Source organism: Camellia sinensis, chromosome 12, assembly GCF_055761805.1.
Source record: "Camellia sinensis isolate YWXY chromosome 12, ASM5576180v1, whole genome shotgun sequence".
NCBI classification, from domain to species: Eukaryota; Viridiplantae; Streptophyta; class Magnoliopsida; order Ericales; family Theaceae; genus Camellia; species Camellia sinensis.
In genome coordinates, this window is record NC_138972.1 from 90,314,841 (window position 1) to 90,332,342 (window position 17,502).

Below are 17,502 nucleotides of genomic sequence, written 5' to 3' on the forward strand. Positions count from 1 at the left end.
TCACAAAGCACAGGAAAAAAAAAGGGCAAATTACATATACCTCCCTTGAGGTTTGACTAAATTACAAACACTTCCCTGAGGTTTCGGAAATTACATTCCGCCCCCGAGACTTGTATTTTCATAACAATTTGTCCCTTGAGGTTTAAATTTCATAACAAATTACCCTCTAATTTGTTATGCAAATATAACACTCAAGGAAAAATTTATAATTTTTTAAATCTCAGAGAAGTATTTATAATTTAATCAAGCCTCGAGGGATAAATGTAATTTCCCCAAAAAAAAAAAACCAACTTGTCAACTTATTTTTGATCATATACCTCTTTACTATTTTATATATATTTTTTATAATAAAATAAGGCAACGAGCCAAAAAATTTTACTTCAATTCTCATCCTTGTAACGGAAGTGTAATTTTCCCAACCAAAAAGAAAGTAAGTTGCGACGTGGCATTCCCTCGCGGCCTGTGAAGAAATATAGACGTTGGAGTTACGGCAAATTTTATGGGGAAGGGTGAGTGAAAGTCCATCAAATAAGGGAAGTGTGTGACGTGACCTCATTTATTATTTCGTAAATCGCTGCGCTTCCCTCTCTCGCTCTCTCCAACAACTGAGCTAACTCCTCTCTCTCTCTCTCTCTCTCGCTCATTTCGTTTCTGTATTAACATTCTGTTGAATTCAGCAGCTAGGGTTTCGATTCTTCCAGTTGGAAAAGGAAAAGAAGAACACAGAGATTGAAAGGTCGGTTCTATTCTTCTCTGCTTTTCCTTCTGTTTTACCTTTTTTTTTTTTTTTTCCCTTTATCTCGCTTTCAACAATGCGTAAACGTGCCATCCTTCTTCTGATCCAATCTTGAATTCTGTTTCACGGTTTGAATCAGCTTTTCACCTGATTTACATTGTCTTGTGTTGTTTTCCTTTTGTTTTATATATATATAGATATATTTTTTTGAACGGATTGTTTTATATATATAGAGAGAGAGAGAGAGTTTTCAAATGATTCATTAATTTCGATTTCAACGTGTCTGATTTTTTTTCTGATGTTAATTGTAACTGAGTTTTTGAAGTTGCATGAATCAAAATTGGTTTTTAAAATGTAGAATAGGAATACTTGAGGTTGCCATTAATTATGAATGTTTGTTGTTTGAATCTCTCTCTCTCTGTCTCTCTCTCTCTGTGGTTTTGGGATCTGCCTTGTTACTTTTTGGGCAAATTACAACTTTACTTCATCAATTATGGGTCGTTCTACCCCTCAATTAAAAATTATTACATTTTGTCACCTAATAATTTGTTCAATCTCAATCGTCTGTTAATATTATGTTATGAAAAGAAGGTGAAAAAAGTGGCATGTGAATTGTACATGCCAATTTTACGATAAAGATGTCCATTCAAGAGCTAATTTACATACATGTAGGTGAGAAGGGCAAAATAAAGCATTTTTTAGTTGAGGGGTAGAGTGACAATGGCATATAATTGAGGAGGGTAAAGTGTAATTTGTCCTTATTTTTTTAAAGACATGGGATGGTTGTTAGTCAATTGTTTCTTTGACACGTTTTCAAATTTATGCAGCAGAAGCAAGGAATTGGGCCACGCTTGATATTATTCCCATAGAAGTCTGATGTTGGAAATGGGTTCAAGATGAAGCTTTGGTAGATTTTGGGCACTTTTCAGGTCTTTTAAGCAGATGCGATGTTTAACATACCCGTTAGATGCTTAACATGGTTGGGCATTGGAGTTGTTAGTGAGGTCTAGTAATGGCTATTGCTGGTTTACAAAATGTTCCTGTGCTTGATTCTTCTTTTAATAGAGAATCTCGGTCTCCACTCTCAAGGCGGTGGGGTAATCATGACAGGCTGAGCACTCGGACATCCTCTCTTCTGCAAATGTGGCGGACGCTCGAGGGTGAGCATGTGATGAGTCATTCCCAATTGAGAGTTGGTGATAGATTGCTGCAACAGAGGATTCATGTCTCAAATGCTGACCTTGAGAATGCACATTTATCTGAGAGACAAGATGGTGATGATGAAGATAGCTTGGGGGATGGCAATGAGATTGCAAATGAGTGCCAAACATGGTCCCAAGGACAAATCAGGTTGCAGAATGAACAAGAAAATGGGAACAGTTCTAGCTCAGAGCAGTCCACTGATTTTGGGGAGGTTGAAAGGGAGAGGGTGAGGCAAATCTTCCAGGAATGGATGAACAGTGGAGTAAGGGGCCAAGTATCGGACGTTTCCCATGTGAACAACTATTCGAGGGCACAATGTCTTGGTGAAAATGAGTGCGAAAGAGTGAGAGTTATAAGAGAGTGGACACAAATGACTAGCCAGCAGAGAGACACTTGTGGTAGCAGTAGGGAAGAACAGGCTGCTCACATTGGTGCTCAAATTGAACGAGTTCGTGATGGACTTGTTGTTAATCATAGTGAGATTGGTGCTCGGAGGAACATCCGCCAATTATGTGGCAGACAGGCTTTGCTTGATTTGTTGGCAAGGGCCGAGAGGGAAAGGCAAAGAGAACTCCAGGGTTTGTTGGAGCATCGGCCTGTATCTGATTTTGCTCACCGTAATCGTATTCAGGTATAATCTGTTTTTGAAAGCTGATATTTCTTCACTCCTATTTTTATGTCATCTCTCAACTCCTTTTCCTTTTCACTCTGTAGCCTTATTATTTATGCAACAACCTCTACAGCAACAACAAAGCTTTAATACAAATCAATTATAAGTGGTCTCAATCAATCAACTGAGTTCGACAATCTAATTAGAGCTCAATGGACACTCGACTGTGATCACAGATTTAAATCAAAGACTTGACTAAAGTCGCAACCATGCTTGATTTCACTCAATCATTGTTTGAACTAATCAGATTATGTTCAAATTAGAGAAATCGTAACAGATGTCCTTCGAATTGATCTAATTAGGACTGGAATGTGTAATCACAACTTTCTTGAACTTGAAGCGATCAATTAGGGCTCGGAATTTGGAGTTGCGCATTGGTTCAAAAATTCCAGGGCGTATGACTACCAAAATTTTGTTTTTTGTTTGTTTTTTTTTTTTTTTTACTTAAAGATGACTTCACATTATGGCCTTTTCATAAGTTTTAATATATGTGTACAGATATATCCAGTTTTGATGCTTTGTTACTGAAATCCATGCTTCATGTTTGACCCATGATATTGTTCAGTTTGGGGTTTCTGCATACAAAGCATGGGAAACTTTTTGACAGTTTAAATGTTGCAACTATTTTTCAGTCATTACTGAGAGGCAGATTTTTGCAAAGTGGAAGATTGGTCCAAGACGAGAGACCCTCTTCTGCGGCGGCAAGTGAATTGGGTTTGTTGAGGCAAAGACAGAGTGTGTCTGGTTTGAGGTATCTGTTTGTCTTCTATATCTGCTATAAGAGTGTGTTATATCTTTTCCTTTCTCTCATAGGCATGTTTGCTTTTACTTTTTTCTTATTTTGTGTGCATCCAATAAAATATAGTTTTTTTTTTCAAATTAATCATGTAAACATACATTTCTATGAGTATTATGACTTCCTTTTTTTCCTCTTTTCTTTTTATTTTTTATATTTTGTTATGCCAAAACTCCAATCTCCTCTTATTTGCTCCTAAGAAACCTTAAGGAAAAAATTGGGACCCCTTTGGAATGTTACTCACATTTTAGAACAAAAGTGTACACCACGCTTTGGAACTTGCATACTAAAATGTCAAATTGCTAGAGTATTGGCGTTTTCTCCTGATACTGCTTCCTGGCAAGTTTGTGCTGTTTTCTAAAATATAAATTGGTGAACATCAGGTATTACCCAATGGTATGCAATGTGATGTGTCACTTTAAGTTGACTTCATTTTATGAGCAATGGTTTACAAACATGGAAGCTTTTTATTTTATGCACTAGTCAATCAATTTAGCGATTTAGCGATTTATGCACTATTTCATGGACTGTCGGAGCATTATTAAAGTCTTTGTACTCATTCTCCTTGGTTATATCTATTAGGTCATTATGGTTTTTGTTTTTCTCTAGTATTGGAAATATCTTATTGAGTTCTTGGATTAGACCATATGTTCTTATTTTGGCATATTACTGAAGGAGATCTGTACCTATGTTACCTAGAATATGGATCGTTCTGGTATATGAAACGGGAACGAAAACGGGAACGTGGTACGCTACATGCTCTAAAATGTGGTATGATAGGAGTAGACTTGTATATATTACACTTAAAAATTTAAGATACGTCTAGAGTAATTTTCTTTTAACTATTAGGTATCCAATTTTTTTATTTTTTTTTTCATTTTTTATTATTATTTTTTTTTTCATGTAACAAATTATTTGTATGAAAATTATGACCCATTTTTTATTTTTTATCTCGTCAAAATTTAACTCACCTTAGATTTTAGTTTATATATTTGATTTTTTTTTCTCCTAAGGTAACATTTAAATAAATATATTGGAAAGAATTTTTCGGATCGCATCGGATCACTAAATTTACCATTTTGGAACGAAAGTGTACCATGTTTCGAAACGTACGTACCAATACGTAAATCGCTAAGGTATTAGCGTTTTCTAGTAACATAGGTCTGTACTTGTTCATAGTTAGTTTTAATTCATAAAAGCAAAGATTTGTTTGTTTATTTATCCACTAAATTGGAACCATTTTGTTCAAACAGGGAAGGATTCCTTTCCAGATTGGACAATTTTATCCCAGGATCAGCTATCACTGCCCAGTCTGATACCACGTCTTACAATGACATAAATGATTATAGAAATGAACAAACTCAAACAAACAGTTCATTTGAGGACCTAGATGCAATCCAGGAACAATCTGAGCCTTGTAATGGTGAAAGAGACATTGATGAATTATGCACTGTTCCCTTGAATAGCGACGCTAGTGAAGATATAAATTGGCAAGAACCTAATGCTGCACATGATTTTGAAAATGAGGAAAGAGAGGGACAACCATCATTTAATCCTGAGTCCATTGGAAGGAGAGATAGTGTTATGGAAAATGCGGGTAGAAAGTGGGAGGGAAATAGTACAAATGAACAGTTACAAGGAACTTCAGGAAATGAAAGTGAAGAACAAGGTTGTCAGCAAGAAGCTCATGAAGTATTTCATGAAAGATATGAACCTAGTGGTGAGGAATGTGATGTCCATGGGTCATCAATTTATGCAGATGGTTATGAGAATAACACAACTGAAGGCGTACAACGGTCACATACTTTTCCAGGACAAGGTGAGTGGCAGGAATCAATTACTGATACTGAGGACAGTGACTGGCAACAGTTAGACAATGCTGAATTTAGTGGATGGAGAGATGGTACTGCAGAAGGCACAGATGGAAACTGGAGGGAAAGTGATGTTAATCACTGGTACCAGGAAACATCAGGAAGTGAAGGTGATGAACACCAACACCTGCAACAATTGCATGAAGAATGGCATGACAATGGTCAGCAGGATGATGCTATGGATAATTTGCTAGAAGGATCTTCCGCCTGGGAAGCTGATCCAGTGAGAAGGTTTGATACATTTTCTTTCCGAGATGATGATAACGTTTACAGTACAGAAATTAGAGAGCTTTTAAGCAGGTTTGTTATTTGATTACTTTAGGCCTTGGGCATTTTAATCCTTCAAAATGATGGAAATTTATGGGAGGTTTTATTCATGTTGTAGGAGAAGTGTCTCTAATCTTCTTCAAAGTGATTTCCGTGAGAGCTTAAACCAGTTGATACAATCATATGCGGAAAGGCAAGCTCATGCTTCAGTTGATTGGGAAGTAGATGGAATGTTACCCTCTCCACTATCTCCTGCATTAGTAGAGCAAGATGTGCCGCAGAGTGGAAATCAGAACCAGGATTGGCCAGATGCTTTGGAGAGGACTCCATTTGTTCTCCCTCCACCTCCAGTCATCCCTTCTCATCCTTTTTGGGGCCCGGAGTTGCATGGTGATAATTGGCCCCAAAATAACTTGCATCAACGCTTGGGAATTGTGCGTTGTTCATCCCATATCAAGTATTACTATTTAGGGTAAATTACACTAACCTCTCTTGAGGTTTGAAAAAATATACTAAGCCCCACAAACTTAGCATTATTACATTGTACTCCCATGTTGGTTTATTTCACATAACACAGCGCCTTTTCCATCAGTCATTTGTTATGAAAAAATAATGTTATCATCTCTTTTACACTGAAATTTATGTTTTACCGTTGATTATCCATGTGTTGTTTACATACTACATGTATTAGTTTTGTTTGCTTTAGAGCATTATTAAAAGGGAGGTGAGTGTAACTATGCCAAACTTGTGGGGCTTATATTATTTTTTCCAAAAACTTCTGGGATGGTCAGTGTAATTTACCATACTATTTATGTTGTGTAAAATATCTCACAGATTTTCTTTAAAGTCATTTGAATCAACCTTAAATGTGCAAAATAAATGTCATGGTGAAATTTTAGCACGTGAAGATGATCTTTCTTCATGGTTACATTGTGATCCAAGTGATCCAAACGATGAATATTCTAAATGGACCCTATTTGTAAGTTGCATCTTTGGTGAAAGTTTTATGTGAATGAGTATTGTTATGTTGAAATCTCTCTTTTCGGTCTATTGATTTCTATAGTTCACAATTTGAACTTAATATTGTTGTTGATTGGGAGCAGGAGTGGGAGATCATTAATGATTTGAGGATTGACATGGCTAGGCTTCAGCAGCGAATGAACAACATGCAGAGGATGCTAGAGGCCTGCATGGATATGCAGCTTGAATTGCAGCGCGCTGTACGACAAGAGGTTTCTGCAGCTCTGAATAGGTCAGCTTGTTCTACAGGTTTGTCTACACCCTTGACACAATTGGGCTTTTGCGTGTTTTTTTTTTTAAATTTATTTATAACTTTTCCCTCTTTCCTACTTTGCTAATGCTGGCCTGTTTGTTTTTCATAAATTTCTCTCTTTCCTTTTGTATCTAATTTCATTTAATTTTATTTACTTGATGTGTGCAACTCCTGCTGGCCTGTTTGTTAGTTTTCGTTTCCTTGGCTAAATTTCCTTAGGTTGTGTTTGTATCTTGAATTTGTTGATAGATTTGTGAAGGGTTCCTTCCCTTTTCTTTTTCCCTCAATAAAACATTTCACAAATACAAGATCCAAAAGTATTGACCACTGAAAGCCGTCTTTTAATCTGTTGCAGAGGAGGGTGATGATAAGTGTCTGCCAAAGGATGAATCCAAATGGGATCATGTGAGGAAAGGAATTTGCTGTATGTGTTGTGATCGCAACATAGATTCTTTACTGTACAGGTAAAATTGGACAACGCTGCTGCACAGTTTCATGATATAGATCACAAGAACACGCATGTCAAATGACATTCTTCACCATAGGTCTTTTAGTTTCAATCTTGTAAGAACTTTTTCTTTCCATGCTTTTCGTGTCACAGATGTGGGCACATGTGCGCGTGTTCAACATGTGCAGATAAACTGGTCCAAGGAAGAGGGAATTGTCCGATGTGCCGAGCGCCTGTGGTTGAGATGATCCGAGCCTATTCTGTTCAATAATAACAAACACATGACAAAAACAGAAAAGGAAAAAAAAAAAAAAAGAATATGGGGAATAAATGTTGGAATAACAAGATATAGAATCCTCGTCAGTTGTTCTCCGACTCTCCCAGGTAATATTCAAATTTGTTTTTTTTTTTTTAATTCAAATTATTGGTTACCATTTCATTGATATGGGCAAAATCCCAGGTTAAATCCAACTGTATACCGATGAACTTTCTCAGACTGCTGGATCTACATCTCAAAAAGACAGTTCTTGAAATTAGGTCAAATAAGTTGATCGATCTGATTGCGCCCCAACGAAACTGTTACAGTATATCGGTGAAAGAACAATATATGTGAATATAGAATGTCTGAATTGGCTAGTTTCTTAAGGTTACAGTTCCATCACTCGAAAGGTCTCTTCTGTTCTGATGATGAGTCCCATTGTTGAAAGCTGTGGAACCATGAACACAACACCTATACAGTTTGCAAAATGCATCAGTTTTTTTGAGGTGATATTGAAGTCTATCAACATGTTTTGATTTTTTTAAGTATTGTTTTTATAATTTTTTCCTCTGAAAGGTATTTAATATCAGATTATTATGGTTCTCAGCGGTGTAACTAATAAGTTACCAAATTATGCTTCTCTAATACCAAGTGACATACTTATTATATAAGTGGTAAACGTACTTGTTATATAATCAACTCAACATTTTAGAATAAACACAATTATAAATTTATATTTTTATTTCATATTTATATGTAATAAAAATATTTAAAAGAAGATCATTTCATTTTTACACCCAAATATTCAATAAGCATTTTAGTCGTGTGTTTTTTTAAAATAAAGATTAAGTGGTCTAATAAAGTGTTTATGACCCAATCAAAAAACTTATAACTAAATAGAATGTTTATTATATCTTATTTAAAAGTTAAACATTCCAATTAATTTGAGGGGATCTAGACTTCAAACAAAGTTGAGTGAAAAATTCAACTTAAAAGATGGATAATTCTGTTTTCAGCAATGCTACAGACCCCCACTGGGGATGACCCCAGTGACCCCCCAGTGCCACGTGTCGGCCTGGGGTTGGCTGAAAACTCAAAAAAAAAAAAAAAAAAATTGTTTTTTTTTTGGACCAATGGGAGGTGACCCCAGTACCCCCACTGGGGGTCCAAAGCTTTATTCTTCTATTTTATATTCCATTTCTCTAGATAGGCACTCTGATGGGATGTTGTACAAGAAGAATAATACTAGGGATCATGAAAAAAATATCATAAAATGTATCATGAAAATTTTTTATCCGTTGATTAATGTGTGATGTTTTATTGTATGTGTAATCAAAAAGCGGAGAATATTTCATGATCATTTTCATGATACTTAGAAATATGAAAGAAAACAAAACAAAACAAAACAAAACAAGAAATATGAAAGAATATTTCATGATCATTTTCATGATTCCTAGCATTACTCACACAAGAAATATGAAAGAAAACAAAACAAAACAAAACAATACAAAATTTTAAAAAAAAAACACACACACACATTAACATACCCTACTCAAAAGAGGTGAAAGTTCTCTGATTTTCCTTACATTCTTTACAAACCACCAAATTAAAAGCATAAAAACAACTAAAAGTCCAAAATATACGAACCACAGTACATGCCTAGTAAAAAATAGAAACCAAAAACCACTAATTAAATCCAAAAAAAAAACTACTTGGACCCTTTCCAGTGTTGGATATGTAGTTAGTGACAGCCTTAGCATGTTTTGCAAGCTCTCCAGGCAAAACTAGCGTCACCGCCCCCTGCACCTCCCTCGACAACAGCGCGTCATCCTGTCCGTGTATTTGGACAGCCTGGCGGCCTCCTCTGCCAGCCTCTCAAACATGTCTGTCATGAAATTGTTGATAATAGTCATAGCCTTGGAGGATATACCCATATCAGGATGTACCTGTTTCATCACCCTATACACATACCTCTTATAGTTGTACACTTCACCACTAGTACCCCTTTTTCTTCCCCCTCTCTCTCTTTTTCTTCTCACTCTCTTCCATTTCTTGGGCTTTCTTGTTCTTCTTGGTTTTTTGTGCTTCTTGGGTTGTCTTCTTTTCACTCTCATCATGATCTTCATCTTGTTCTTGCACTGTTTGATCTTGTTCTTCCTCTTGGGTTTTGTCTTCAACAACAGTCTGTTTGGTTGGTGTTACAATCTCAGCTTTTCTCTTGGTTTCTGACTGTTAGTGTATAATTGTTAATAGCTGTTATAGCATTATAGCTTTAGCATAGCTTTATCTTTTATATTGTAAATGCTTTATGCTTTCGGTGGGCATCCAATGCATCATATCCTCTCTATAAAGAGAGTGCATTCTCTTTGTAAACATAGATACACAATTACAGACAATTCAGTGTCTCTCTCTCTCCCTCTCTCTCTCTCTCTCTCTCTCTCTATCAAACTATTGTTACGATTCCAACGGCACCACGCACGTCATCAGAAACTCCTTAACGCGCTCTCATGCGCCTCCTATGTGATCGGCGCGTCTCTTCTTCCGTCGCCACTCTCACATGCGCCTTCACGTGCCTTCAGGTCTGCTCCTTCGTGCGCTGCGCCTGCTACCGTGCACCCGCGTGCGCTATCCCTCTACCGTGAGCCGCGCCTGCCCCGTTCCACTATCGTGCACCCGCCTGCGCCATCCTGCTATTGTGAGCCGCGCGTGCGCCAGTTTTGCTAACGTGCGCCGCTGACATCATCTTACATTCTGCTGACATCATCTCTACACAGCACACCTTTCCTAACTATTTTCGACCTTCCAGACTCATTGGTACACTCTGTTTTACCTAATTTTGCTCCTATAGGTTTATTCCTATTAATTTAGCCCGACTCAACTATTATTATGGATCATCATGATGCCTCTCATCCCATTTCCGTTATTTTGAATGGTTCAAACTATGTTCTGTGGGCCCAAGCCATGCCTTCCTTCCTCAAAGGAAAGAAGCTCTGGCGAATTATCACCGGGGATGTGACCAAACCAGTGAAAGACAGTAACACTAATGAAACTACTATTACTGCTGCTACTACTGCTACATATGAAGACCGACTTGAGGAATGGGACAGTAAGAATTACCAAATCATTACCTGGTTTCGAAATACCTCTGTTACCTCTATCAATCTTCAGTTTGGTCGCTTTCAGCTTGACTCTGTAACTACTCCTGCAAAAGACATCTGGAATTTTTTGAAAGAACGATACCAGACTATTGGTCTTGCCCATAAATATCAACTTCAAAACCAACTTCATCGCATGCGCCAAGAATCCACTCAGTCCATTAATGACTTCCTTTCTCAAATGTACTCTGTTTGGGATCAGCTTGCTCTTTCAAAACCAACTTGGCATGACCGAGAAGATGCTGTTTTAGTTACTATCTATCGCAATCAGCAAAGGTTGGTGCACTTTCTCATGGCTCTTACTTCCTCTTTTGAGCCCGTACGTGCCTCTCTGCTTCATCGCCATCCATTGCCACTCTTGAACAAGCAATTTCTGAGTTGCTATCAGAGGAGACTCGTCTCGGTACTCTTCAAACTCATCATATGGACTCTATTCTTGCCACTCCTCCATACCGGCCATCATTTACCCAGCGGACCACTGCCTGCCTCTATTGTCAAAATCGGGGCCTTCCTTCAACACATCTCCTGGTCAATTGCCTCGTCAGATCCTGCCGCTACTGCAACAAACTTGGTCCCGGTCATCTGCAATAAGATTGTTTTCGCAATCCATCCCGATCATCCTCCAATAGCCACTCCTCTCGCGGTGGCTCTTCCCGGGGGAGCTTTCATCGTTCCGGGAATCAGTCTCATCACACTGCTGCTGCTGCTTCCGGGAATCAGTCTCATCACACTGCTGCTGCTACTGCTGCCTCTGAGGGGTTCTTTGAGTCACCTGCTCCATCTACCTCTTGTTTTTCTCAAACGGATGTAGAGGCCATGCTCAAACATCTCCTCTCCCCTTCTGGTACACCTCCTCCTACTGCTTTGTCTGTGATCCCAAGTAACTCTTCTTGGTATTTTGACTCTGCCTGTTGTAATCATATGACCTCCAGTTCTACTATATTTTCTTCCATCTCTTCATCTCCTCATATTCCCTCAATTCAATACTGCTGATGGTTTCCTCATGTCTGTCTGTCATGTTGGTACTGTTTCCACATCTTCTTTATCTATACCTCAAGTTTATCATATCCCTGCTCTCACCTTAAACCTTATTTCCATTGGTCAATTATGTGAACTTGGTCTAACTGTGACATTTTCTGCTACTGATTGTTTGGTACAGGACCCTCAAACGGGGCAGACTATTAGGATCGGCCGTAAGCATGGACGTCTCTATGAACTCATTCACCTTCATGTTCCTGCCTCTCCTCAGATCGCTGCTCCTGCATCTACTTCCTCATTATCTCCCTTTCATCTTTGGCATTGTCACTTAGGGCATATTTCTGTTAATCGTTTAAATTCTTTGATTTCTAGTGGACAGTTGGGTCATGGAATTCCAGATAATTTCGATTGTATACCCTGTCAACTTGTCAAACAACCTGCTTTATCATTTAATAAAAGTACTTCTGTTTCCCTTGCACCTTTTGATCTTATACATTCGGATATTTAGGGCCCCTCCCCTACTACTACTATGGGGGGATCTCGCTATTTTGTTGTTTTTATTGATGATTTTTTCCGGTTTACTTAGCTTTTTCTCATGCAAAATAGGTCTGAACTTAAACACATTTATTATAGATTTGCCCAAATGGTCCACACCCAATTCTCCAAAGCCATCAAAATTTTTCGCTCTGACAATGCTATGAAATATCGGGATTCAGATTGCCTTTCATTTCTTTAGCGTCATGGTACACTGCATCATCGTTCCTGTGCTGGCACGTCCCAGCAAAATGGCCGCGCTGAACGGAAACATAGGCATATTCTTGACACTACTCGCGCTCTCCTTCTATCTTCTTCCTGCCCTGAAAACTTTTGGGGGGAAGCTGCCCTCACTGCTGTTTACACTATTAATTGTGCTCCTACCCCTGTCATCCATAATCAAACTCCCTTTGAACGTCTGCATGGCACTCCCCCTCCTTACGCCAATCTTCGGGTTTTTGGCTCTGCCTGCTTTGTTTTGCTTCAATCCCATGAACACACCAAGCTTGAACCTCGTTCTCGTCTTTGTTGCTTTCTTGGGTATGGAATTGAACATAAAGGCTTTCGCTGTTGGAATCCTCTCTCTAAACGTCTTCGTATCTCCTAACATGTCGTTTTCTAAGAGCACCAAATGTTTTCCGGGAGCACCAAATGTTTTCCTCACTATCCTCCTTTCACTTACCCGCACTTTCCACTAATGTACTGTTTACTAATCCTTCCATAGATCTTTTCTCTGATGATTTTGATATAGGTTCCTCCTTCATCGAGACGCCCTTGCTCACTCCTGATCCCGTCCAGCCTGCTCTCTCTGAAGGTCCACCTCTCATTGCCACACCTCCTTCTCCACCGATTCTTCCTCCCACCGATCCTCCTACGGGTCGACCACGCCGGGTAACTCAACCTCCTATCCATCTTCGTGATTATATTGTTGGATCTGCTGCCTTCTCTACTTATGAACCTACTTCCTATCATGAGGCTTGTACTAATCCTCTTTGGCAGCAAGCTATGACTGATGAACTCTAGGCCTTGGACAAAACTCATACTTAGGATCTTGTTGATCTTCCTCCTAGCAAGACTGCGATTGGCTGCAAATGGGTTTATAAAATCAAAACACATTCTGATGGCTCTATTGAACGCTACAAAGCTCGTCTTGTTGCCAAGGGTTTCAACCAGGAATATGGTATTGATTATGAGGAGACATTCTCTCATGTTGCTCGGCTTACCTCTGTTCGCAGTTTACTTGCTGTTGCTATTGCTGCTGCTCGCCACTGGAGGCTCTTTCAGATGAATGTCAAAAATGCTTTCCTCAATGGTCATCTTCTTAAGGAGGTCTACATGCAACCTCCACCTGGGTCCACTTTTCCACCTCATCAGGTTTGCAAACTACAGCGTGCTCTCTATGGCCTCAAGCAAATGCCTCGTGCTTGGTTTGCTAAGTTCAGTTCTACCATTCATGACTTCGGGTTCACCTTTAGCTCCTATGACTCTGCTCTTTTTATACGGACTACTCCTCATGGTACCACTCTTCTTCTTCTGTATGTGGATGATATAATTATCACTGGTAATGATGAAGCTGGTATTCTCCACCTCAAACAGTTTCTCCACCGTCAGTTTGAGATGAAGGACCTTGGTACTCTTAACTACTTCTTAGGCCTTGAAGTCTCTTATGATTTTACTGGTTCCTATTTGTCCCAGGCCAAATATGCATCCGATCTTCTGGCTCGTACTGGTCTTACTGATTGCAAAACTACCTCTACTCCAGTTGATCCTCAGATTCGTCTCACTCCTCTCGATGGGACTTTTCTCTCCGATGCTACTCTTTATCGCCAGCTCGTCGGCAGTCTTGTCTATCTCACAGTGACTCGTCCTGACATTGCCTATGCTGTTCACATTGTCAGTCAGTACATGTCAGCTTCTCACACTCCCCACTATACTACTCTACTCCGCATCCTTCGCTACCTCAAAGGCACTCTATTCCATGGCCTTCACTTCTCTGCTTCCTCCTCTCTTGAACTGCGTGCCTTTTCCGATGCTGATTGGGCTGGGGATCCTACGGATCGACGCTCTACCACGAGATTCTGCTTCTTCTTAGGGAATTCTCTTCTTACTTGGCGTAGCAAAAAACAATCCCTCATTGCCCGCTCTAGCACCGAAGCTGAATACTGAGCTCTTGTTGATACTACTCAGGAACTTCTCTGGCTTCACTGGCTCCTTGCTGATATGGATGTTTCTTCTTCTGGTCCTACCCTTCTCTATTGTGACAATCAGAGTGCCATTCAGATTGCTCACAATTATGTTTTTCATGATCGCACCAAACATATTGAGATTGATTGTCATTTCATTCGCCAGCATGTTACCTGTGGTACTGTTCATCTTCTCCCTATTGCTTCAGTCGATCAACCCGTTGATATCTTCACTAAGGCCCATCCCCCTGGACGCTTCAATGATCTTGTTTCCAAACTCAACTTGGTTGATGCTTTCCCTCCTTGAATTTGCGGGGGGATGTTAGTATATAATTGTTAATAGCTGTTATATCATCATAGCTTAGCATTATAGCTTTAGCATAGCTTTATCTTTTATATTGTAAATGTTTTATGCTTTCGGTGGGCATCCAATGCATCATATCCTCTCTATAAAGAGAGTGCATTCTCTTTGTAAACATAGATACACAATTACAGACAATTCTGTGTCTCTCTCCCTCTATCCTCTCTCTCTATCAAACTATTATTTCACTGACACTGAAATTTGAACAGTTTCTTTGACAACAACTTTCCTAGTGGATCTCAGCACAGTGCCCACATCATTCCCTGAACGTTTCTTAGGACCCATCTCTCTCTCTGAAATGTAATTCTTTGCCTTTTTCTGGTTTTCCCTCTTCTTTGGATCGGTTTAAAAGTGGAGAATTTGCTTTCAACTAGGATATGTAACTGTTAAGGTTTGTAGAGGTTGGCACGTGGAGGACAGGTGCCAATAATCTTTTGAATAAAAAAAAATTTGAAAAGGAGTTGAGGGTGCAGTTAAAAGTGAAAAGGAGTTGAGGGTAAAAAAAAATTTTAAAGAAAAAAAATTATAAATCAATATAGAAAGATTAAAAATAATTACAAGTGTAACTTCCTTTTTTTTTTTTGTGAAAAAAAAAATTACAGTAAAAGCTATGTTCCACTAAAAGGTAAATAAAATTTTCACTTTTTATCTTGTAATTTTCTATCTAATAATATGTTATTATGTATCTTAGGATAAATTTCAAATCAGTGTATAAGTTAAAAAATAATTATAAATTGATAGTAAATTTTATTAATATTATTAATTAAAATTATAAATTTTTCCATACATATGTAATAATTTTCTATAATTATCACCTCCAGGTAATTTCTCCTTTCACTACTACAAAAATAGTTAAAGATCACACTTTGACAAAAAAAATATCTCACTTTTATTGAAAGTGTGATAAAAAAAAATTATATTGATATTTTAATCATACTTAATTTGATTGAGTGTGATTATATTCATTTTTTATGTCACTTTTCAATTAAGTGTGATTCTATATTTATATTTTTAATCACACATTCTAATTAAAGTGTGATTATATATACACTACTACTTTTTAATCACACTTTTTAAATAAGTGTGATTATATATATATATATATATATTTTAATCACACATTCTAATTAAAGTGTGATTATTTATATATTTTTTAATCACACCTCTAATTAAAGTGTGATTATATACACATTACTACTTTTTAATCACACTTTTTAAATAAGTGTAATTATATATATATATATATATATTTAATCACACTCCACTACAAGAAAAAGCATCTTTGGCGAATAAAAAAGCACATTTGGTCGCTGAAAGTATAGGTTTTGGCGACCAAAAAAGCATTAGTAGCCAAAAGTAAAGATTTTTGGCGATTAAAAAAATTTAGTAGCCAAAAATATAGGTTTTGGCAACTAAAAATCTGTTTGGTTGCCCATATATGGCTTTTACTGACTAAAAAAATTTTAGTAGTCAAAAAGTAACTCTTTTTGGTGACTAAAAAAAAATTAGTTGCCAAAAGTGAGGTATTGGGTGACTAAAAAGATGTTTGGTCTCCAAAAATGAGACTTTTACCGACTAAAAAAATTTTAGTAACCAAAAGTGAGATTTTTTGGCGACTAAAAAAATTTAGTAGCCAAAACTGAGGTATTGGGCAACTAAAAAGATATTTAGTAGCCAAAAGTGAGGCTTTTTGGCGACTAAAAAGAAGTTTAGTCGCCAAAAGTGGTAATTTTAGCCCGGGAATTAAATTTTTTAACGACTAAAAAATAATTAGTAGCCAAAAGTATAGAATTGGCGACTAAAATTATGTTTAGTCGCCAAAGGTGGTCTCTTTTTTTTCTAGTAAATAATTTATTTTTACATAAATTATGTTCAATAAAAAATAATTATCTTTATATATATACTTTTATATTAATACGGGTCTATGTATTATATAAATAATATATATTGCATATATAATCATATGGTGTTATAGAGGTGTAGTGAAAAAAGTGTGGTGTATAAGGTTTATGGTGTGAGAGGGTTGATGGTTCGAATCTCCACAAGAGCAAATGAGAAGCTAGTGAGTGTAATTTTTTTTTTTTCACGAATGAGCTTTTGGCGACTAAAAGGTTTGATTTAAATGTTATTAATCACACTTAAAAGGTGTGATCTAAATATTATTAATCACACTTAAAAAGTGAGATCTAAATGTTATTAATCACACTTAAAAGGTGTGATTAAAAATGACCCATTTTAATCACACTTCCAAATATCACACTTTAATAAAACTTAAAGGGTGTGATTAAATAACATACATCACACAAAAAAAGTGTGATCTTTATCTATTTTTGTAGTAGTGTTTATCTTTAAGGCAGTTATTTCTTGAAAGTTAGATTTTCCGTTCATATGTAGGTTTGGAATTTTCAGCTTAGATCGTCAATGCTCAAGGAATAATCTCTGCCTTTTCTTTGCCCCCAATGTGAACCTGAGTTTGACTTGGGTTCACATTAATTATGTCTTCAATAAACATTAATGCATAACTTTATCAATCATGTGTGTTGAAAGAATTCTGAAAAGACTTTATTGATGATATCGGCCAAAAAATGATGCACATCTAATGATAGAAAAATTTCAAATTACAAGTATTCCAAGGTCTGGGCAATGCTTTGCCCTCATTGTCCTCAAGCCGATAAGCTTCATTGCCTAATACTGAAGTAATTCTGTAGGGTCCTTCCCAGTTTGGACCAAGCTTGCCTTCCCTGGGATCCTTCTTGTTCCCGACGACT

At 37.4% G+C, this 17,502-nt stretch overlaps 1 protein-coding gene and 1 pseudogene across 6 annotated transcripts; one reads left to right on the top strand and one right to left on the bottom strand.

Annotated features, from left to right (window-relative positions):
* Nucleotides 1-467: 467 nt before the first annotated feature.
* LOC114301213 (uncharacterized) lies at nucleotides 468-8,033 on the top strand. 6 transcript variants are annotated; one of them, XM_028246146.2, is made up of 9 exons: nucleotides 468-736; nucleotides 1,564-2,570; nucleotides 3,242-3,360; nucleotides 4,659-5,576; nucleotides 5,662-6,015; nucleotides 6,647-6,812; nucleotides 7,172-7,280; nucleotides 7,418-7,648; nucleotides 7,725-8,033. In XM_028246146.2, the coding sequence occupies exons 2-6, from the start codon at nucleotides 1,749-1,751 to the stop codon at nucleotides 6,669-6,671; spliced, it is 2,238 nt and encodes a 745-aa protein (XP_028101947.2). In that variant the 5' UTR covers nucleotides 468-736; nucleotides 1,564-1,748; the 3' UTR covers nucleotides 6,672-6,812; nucleotides 7,172-7,280; nucleotides 7,418-7,648; nucleotides 7,725-8,033. The 6 variants fall into 6 exon arrangements, with proteins under 6 accessions (XP_028101947.2, XP_028101944.2, XP_082755333.1 ...); XM_028246143.2 differs by having other exon boundaries at nucleotides 5,662-5,977; XM_082899207.1 differs by having other exon boundaries at nucleotides 5,662-5,977; nucleotides 7,760-8,033.
* Nucleotides 8,034-9,045: 1,012 nt separating this feature from the next.
* Nucleotides 9,046-15,019, bottom strand: LOC114301231 (uncharacterized; annotated as a pseudogene).
* Nucleotides 15,020-17,502: the final 2,483 nt, after the last annotated feature.

Coding starts and splice junctions, on each gene's coding strand:
- LOC114301213 (XM_028246143.2), top strand. CDS start 1,749: ATGGCTATTGCTGGTTTACAAAATGTTCCTGTGCTTGATTCTTCTTTT. Junction 3,361..4,658: donor CAGAGTGTGTCTGGTTTGAG/GTATCTGTTTGT, acceptor TTGTTCAAACAG/GGAAGGATTCCTTTCCAGAT. Junction 5,978..6,646: donor TGCATCAACGCTTGGGAATT/GTGCGTTGTTCA, acceptor GATTGGGAGCAG/GAGTGGGAGATCATTAATGA.